We start from the raw sequence: 7,529 nt of genomic DNA, 5'->3' as shown, positions 1-7,529 counted from the left end.
ACTAAAAACAGAAGTTCCATTGAGTGTGAAATTGAATGCCCCCCCCCCCCCCCAAAAAAAAAAAAAACAGACTTGATAAGTTTTATTATTCTCTTTTCCTGACTTGGGTTATCAGGTTATCTGGTGAAGAGGTGGCTGAAGAGGGGGCCCGGCCCGTGCCCTGTGTCTTAATGCGCCCCTGTGCACCAGAAAGCAGCCATAACCATCATAATGCATAGTCAGTGTAAGTCCTTTAATAACCATGTGACATTGCTTAACACCTTAAATTTGTAGCAACAAACTGGGATACGCAACTTAATTTGTTCACAATTGCTTTTGTGCACTACAGTAGCTAAATATTGTACATAAATGTTCACACTCTATGGAAGAACTACAATTTACCACCTTACTATTGCTAACATTATTAAATCAAATTTTCTGTGGGTCAGAACATTACTGAACACCACAGATGTGAAATGAAGGCAGGATGAAGGAAAGCAGTGCATGAGCTGCCATCATGGTCTCATGGGAACTTGGCGATGCCTCCCTTGGCTCGCTCAAACAGGCAGGCAGAGGGAAAGGCCGGAGAGAGTCAAGATCAGAAGAGAAGCCACGAGACAGAAATAAACTTTGAAATGATGCTACTGCTACTTTCTCAGATAACTTACAGTATTAACCTATATATAGTATATATATATATATTCTACTGTAGAAATATAACATTGTCAACAGGTTTCATGACTTTCGGAGTAATGATTATGTTGTTCAGGAAAGAAAAATCACTTTAATTTGAAAGAAACTAAAGATTCTTACAATAATGACACACCAACACACAGTCTTCAAGACATTCTCAGCTTCAACCCAATGGCAGTATGTCACTCAATTTATTATGAACTTGATAAATATATTCCACAAACAGTTGTGTTAAGCAATACACAGGCTCTGATGTAACTATCGCTTGTAAAGTAGGGCAAATTTGGGAGAATTAGGGCAAGCACTTACATAGAAACCTGGCTTGGCTGTTAGAGGAAATGTGGGTAGGTGAGAGTGGATATGTCTTTGGGGTTGTCACCTATCTCCCGTCACAGCTGTTTGGCTGAATTAGGCTCATGACATTTCCGCAACGCTCAACAGTAAGTTATCGTATCCCAGAGTCACCCTCCTTGATACCCAACGTCAGCACAGATCAGACCTCACCTACACCACACTCACACTGACAGTGAACCTCCACTTTGGTTTACACTCAACCCATAATATCTCACTCAAGAACTTCCAACCTCCCCATCAGTCTCTACATAAACAGGCTAATGGGATGTTTGACCCCGCTGGCTTGATACACAGTCACTGTCTCTAACCTCTCTTCTTTCATGGTAGATATCTCATATATCATTAATGGCTGCATTAGCAACTGTAGACATCACATCACTCTGGTGTTCGGTGTGCAGCGGAAACAAAGCATAACGCTCACTCTGAAAACAATCAAATAAGGCACCGATGCCCGGAGGAAGGATTTGTTCTCGACCGCGCTCTGCTTTGTCGCCACTCTGTGGAGTCCTGAGAGTGAAGCCCGGTCCATCACAAGGCAGATAATCACTCTCACATTTAGACTTATTACTACTAATTTGGAGGCTCCAGTCCACCTGACTTGCATGTCTTTGGAATGTGGGAGGAAACCCACATGAGCATTAGAGGACATGCAAACTCCACAGAGAAGGGGCCGGGGCCGAGGCCGGGAATCAAATCTGGGTCCTTCTTGCTGTGAGGCGACAGCTGCTAACCACTGAGCCACCATGCTGCCCCTTAAATAACGGGCAGCCAGAAACAAGCAGTGTCACTGCCCTGTTTCTTTGGCAGACAGTCCCCCTCAAGCCCCCCTATAAAAGATTTTAGACAATTCTCATCTTGATTTTGAACATCGCAATTTAGTGAATGGTAGAAACCTTTCCTAAAGCAAGGGGCATATAAGTTATACCAACCAATCCCCTGTTTCCATCCTACAGTTCTTTATGCTCTCAGCAGGGGGTAGTCATACGACATCAAATCTTGTACCATTGTCAAATTTACAACGGATTATTGTCCTAAAAAAGAGATGGTTGAACATGTTATGTTTAGATGTTGCAAAAAGGGGATGGAGAGGGAGTCGATGAAAGTGAGAATGGGAGAGTTGGAGATACTGCAGCTTTGATAATAATTATCAGCATGTCAGGAGACAGTACAAGCTGGAGTGTACAGGACTAATGAATTGTGTGAATACTTGAGAACATTTGGCACAGAATCTAGATACAGCACATCCTGATAATGTAACACAAATTGGGCAACGCATCACTGGAGTAGGAAGCTGAAATCCCTCTAATTACCAACAATTACCTTGTGGTTTCCTGATACATGTGCTATACGGTAGATTAGAGTTGTAAAATTGTCAAAAAAAATATATACTTCTCAAAATTTGAAAGTGCAATTCTTACTTTCTATTCCCTCCTAAATGCATTCAGTCTTGGGGAAGAGGAGAAAACAATGTTATTTGCTGCCAGATATGTTTCATTGTGCTATAATCTCAGGGATGATAATTAATGACTAAATTGTCAAAGATGCATTGCATATGAATCTATGTATTGTCCACAGCATTGCATATAATCATATTTATCATGTGAACCAAAACAAAATGAGTTCCTTTAATTTGCCTATGGTTTATTGTACCATATTCATCTGTATTGTAGCTTATTTTATCCTGTACTGCTGTAATAAGCTTTGGCAACACTCAATACTCCCTGATTCATGCTAATAAAGCTTTCTCTGAATCTGAGTCTAATATTGTGAGTACATGATATGTGCCGTAGCTTGCTGAACCACCAGGATCCCCAGTTGGAGTTCTACTGGTTTAATAAGCTTTTTTTTATTTTATTTTATTTAACCTTTATGTATCCAAGTCAGCCCCGCTGAGATCAACGACGACTTTTACAAGGGAGACCTGTCCAAGACACCAGCAGAACATTGAGCTGCAGACAGAACAACACTAAAAACATTTCATAATAAACAACGGACATCTGGGCATCAATACACCAGAAGCTAGATGTTCCCTATCCTGTTGCTGAATGTAAGGCAGACAGTTTCCTTCCAGCACCGCTTTGAAACATTTAGGAAAAAGAGAGAAAGGGAGAGGGAGAGAGAGAGAGAGAGAGAGAAAGAGAGCAGATGATGATGAAACTCAAGTGTAACAGACAACGTGCCATGACCTGTGAAATTTGTGTGAAATTCAAATTGCTAATGTTGTAAGCTAAGTCTGACCATTGTAAAATTACATTCTTTTGAATTCATACAGCAAATCATTGCTGCATTATTTGGTTTGTGTTAACGCAAAACTACTCACAACTCCAAATGTGAGGATAATCTTCATCAGTGATTAAAGTATTAAATGTAAATAAACATGAAAATGTATTCAATTTTAGCTACAGCTAGTCTAGTGTGGCCATGAGTGGGTCACTTGTGTTTGCATAATTTATGCCCATCTTTCATTTGCTATCTGTTGTGTTTAAAAGGAAAATCACTGTTAAAACCCAATTCACAATATTCTTACACAGTTCATTCTGGATTTACCTAAGCTAGAAACTGGATATTCATATTAGGTATGTATAAGTATGTATAAAATGTCCTTTAATGGCTGTATCCAATAACTAAATGCATGTAAAGTGCATTTTCATAATAAATCTACAAGAAGCAACACACAACACAGGTGTGTACAAAGTATATAATCAAGTGTATTTTCATCTTTATCCATGTTCTGTACACATATTAAGATCCATTTCACAGGAACACTATACAATAGCAATGAGTGAGGAATGGAATATACTCTGAGCACTGAGCAGCCCATGTCGAATGGCACTTTCATAAAAAATAACAGGAAATCACAGAGCTTGAATAAGTGAATGTAGACATAATTCAACAGAGAAAATGGCTTTATATCAGATCCAATGAGTAACAGATTTAGCACATATAAAATGCACAAAACAAACAAAACCAAAAAATTGTTTGTTCCTTTTCTCTGCATGATCTTGAAACTGCCATAATGTAAAAACAAAAAATATTTGCAGCTATCAGAGGAAAGTGTGCTTTTTGTCTGGATTTAAGTAAAAGGCAATCTAAAATGTAATGTGTTAAGAGGAGTGGTAACAAGATACACCGAAATATCAGAGAAATATCAATACAATTCACAAACTTTCAATTATTCATCTCATAGAATAGTCTTTTAGTAACTGGTAGAAAAACAATACATGTTTGGCTGCTTTACAAGGAATATCTATGTCTCAAAGATATGTTTACATTTTCTGTGTGCTTTTGCATTATCCCATGACAATTTTGAGGAAGGAAAAGACAAAGAGTGAGCCAGCCTCTTGACACGAGGTGGATAGGTTCTCCCTTTCCGAGAAGAGATGGGAAAAACTTCCTCCAGAGTGATTCTGTGTTCCAAAAAATTCCTGTGATATTCAGGCTTGCAGCGTTTTGACGTCGTTGTGAAAACTGTGGGGGCAGAGCATCTCTCGCACAAGGTCGTCTTCATGCCTGTTTCCCTACATTCTCCAAGAAACAAACACACACAATGCTCTCTCAACCCGCTAACCTCTATATGTACATACAAGTAATGCTTACAGAGAAATGCCTTCACTAGTGTAGACTGACTGTTGCACGATTATCCCTACTTGGAATGGCATGGCACATCGACTGTGATATCTCACATGAAAAATGATCCTCATTCTCATCCATCAAACTATAAGGTTCACTGGCTAGAGTATGCTGAATAATTTTATAATCCATTTTAAATTCTGTATTTTTCATCAGGAGAGCTATATATCATGCTTCAATTGATGATGATATCGCACCAGCAACATAAAATCATCACTTGTGGACAATCTGAGAGGCAGAGTGACTGGAAAGTTTTAAAACCACATAACAAAAAAATGGAAGCCTGTAGAGATGATTGAATTCTCAACTATGGATATCCAAATAAAGGCTTTCTTTTTGAATGTAGTCAGAATCGCTAGGATGCTCTCTGCTCATCTACCATAAAAAAACAAACAAAAAAAAAACAACAAAAAAACAAAAACTAGCCTGTTCTGCCTCATATATCATTATGGGGACACAGAGACTTGAGATAGAGCATTACAAAGTACAAAGAAAACATTTAGTCAAATCTGTTCAGATGTCCTCAGCACTTTCTTCACTGAACCATATCCATGCTATATACAAAGCCAAAGTGGATACGCCTCTTCCTAGCTTGTTAATAACATGAAAATGATATACTGACAAAAACTCGGTGAATGCAGGCTGAGTGCAAGTCGTGACGCAGAGGATGAGTTCGATCGCTGTAGATGAGGCTAGGAGCCGGGCAAACCGAGACTTCTGAAGCAAATGTAAACTGTTATAACATTGCTCTGAACCTTTTTTTTGTGGCCTGTGGGATTTCTCTGGTGGTGAACCTGGCAAAAATAAGGGAGCGAAATTAAAAGCATCCTCTCTCATCCTCTAGTGTCTGTCCACACTCGCCTGCTCTCCTTCTTCGTTCTCAGACATAATATTCTTTGTCTTTGTTCTTCTTGCCCTTTGTGATTGCCTTGGCCACGGTGGCCGTTGCTGTGCTCGGCGTTTTGTCTTTGACCACTGCTCCGTTGCCCTCCACAGTGGGATTGTTGGCAAAATTGTGGCTCTGGTCCGACTGGTAGGAGCCCTCGTCCCGGTTGCGGTACTTGTACATGGCATAGAGGAGGATAAGAATGCAGAGAGCAGCGGCGGCCACAATGCCCACCACCATCCCCGTGGTGCTACTGGACTCCCTGATCACCTCCACGGCACCGGGTTGGCCCTTATCATCAGAGGCTGTGGGGTTGGCTGTGGGCACATGGGGAAAATTGGGGGGGTAAGTTAGTCCTGGAGTGTTTCGGGATGATGGAGGAGCAGGGGGCAGAAGCACCTGGTCACGGGTGTTCATTTTGCCTGCGGGGATGTGGAGCTGGTCGGGGTTGGTGGTGGGAGCATAAGGAGGTAGGGGGCGGGGTTTCTGGACTCCACCCTCCCCGGCGGCGGGGGGTGGAGGAAGGACTGTCCTATCAGTGACCATGGGGGAGTTATTATTGTAAAAGTCCTCGTCATCCGATTCCGTCATCTCCCCAGAGCCGAAGGCCGAGACCTCCACAGGGTCACCGCAGTCCTCCTGGTCCGGGGGGCAGGAGGGGTGGGGGGGGAGTATCAGGGACTCTTTGGTGGTCTCAAGTGGGGACAGTAGGGTGGGAGGAGGAGGGATGACGGGGTAACGGGTGGCGATGGATGGGGGCTCAAGGGAATCCACTGTTATTATAGGCAACACTAATTCACCTCCTAGAAAGGAAACAGAAAAGGTAGGGGGTCCTAAATTAGAACAGCATTAGGAAATTCCAGCTGAACAGTTGTGCTCATTACAGCGGAGACACAATCTGCTCATTATGTAGAATATTCCTCAGGAATTAAGCTAATACGCCGTTAGGGGGCACATCAATGATATTGCTTAATAGCACATATTACGTTGATTTCTATATTAATAGGTTAGTTACATCAACATTTTGTGGCATGAATTTTGCATGAAGAGAAAAACACATTAAAAGCAGCATAACATTGTTTTTGAAGGAGTAGTATGTATTTATTGATTTTATGTGCAGTAAAATGCGTGCAGTAAGAACATAAAAGAGCTCACATGTAGACACAAACATACAAGATGACCCATGAAAGGTGCCAGCTGAATGAAGAGCATATAACAAACAACAGAGCATATAACAAACAAAATGACAGTAAATTGCCATGCTACTATATGCAAACCTGTAGGGAGGGGGTAACAAGAGAAATCACACACGTTAGGTTATTTAGGAAAAAAATCTCCTATCACACTATTATAATATTGTGGCTTGCTGATATCAACCCGAGTGCTATAATCTTATTCATCATTTCGAACACTGAAATATGGATTCGCTTTGCAGCCAGAATATTAGGAGGTGAAAAATATCCTCATAAAGTTGGAGGAATACAGAACATTTTATTGAAATTTTGATTTGTATGCAGTCTGAGGTCAGATCTCTTTCTCACGGTTGTTTATTATATTTCCAATCTCCTACTTTGGCATTAGACTTTAACGCCACTAGGGTCTTTTTCATTATTACTTGAGTTACACTTTGCAGGGCCAGTCAATAACAAACATTTTTGATAAGGTCAAGGCAATAATAAAGACATCCATAATAAGGGCAGAGTCCGACATTAGCTCCACAGTTTGTTTTTTGCCAAATGCCTGATCTGTTGTCTGCTGTCATCCAACACCTCATGAGGAATTTTTCAATTAAATGATAGTGAGTTACAGACACACTTGAGAGCTTGTATACAGGAGACAATATGGGTGAAATGATATTGGTTGAGTCTGTAAAAACTATCCATATAAGGACAATTGACAGGGCTTCAGTAAAAATATCTGTATCCAGAGCTGAACATCTATCTAAAACTTAAATCTCGAAGGTGGTGTAAGATAATATGTTGACATG

At 40.7% G+C, this 7,529-nt stretch overlaps 1 protein-coding gene across 16 annotated transcripts in view; it reads right to left on the bottom strand.

The window, feature by feature from the left end:
• Positions 1–5,536: 5,536 nt before the first annotated feature.
• The window catches only part of nrxn2a (neurexin 2a), a 91,238-nt gene continuing 89,245 nt past the window's right edge, over positions 5,537–7,529 (bottom strand). For 12 of the 16 annotated variants that reach the window (XM_071516013.1, XM_071516020.1, XM_071516014.1 and 9 more), the window contains one exon: positions 5,537–5,859. In XM_071516013.1, the coding sequence (XP_071372114.1) occupies positions 5,537–5,859 (323 nt within the window). Of the gene's footprint in view, positions 6,346–7,529 lie in introns of all 16 variants that reach the window. The other 4 variants (XM_071516010.1, XM_071516011.1, XM_071516009.1 and 1 more) reach the window with 3 other exon arrangements.

This window comes from Centroberyx affinis, unplaced genomic scaffold (assembly GCF_046629955.1).
Source record: "Centroberyx affinis isolate AG114_WGS23_722 - 3 ecotype Tasmania unplaced genomic scaffold, CSIRO-AGI_Caff_v1 ptg000390l_1, whole genome shotgun sequence".
Lineage (NCBI taxonomy): Eukaryota > Metazoa > Chordata > Actinopteri > Beryciformes > Berycidae > Centroberyx > Centroberyx affinis.
This window is presented reverse-complemented; position numbering and strand designations above follow the sequence as displayed.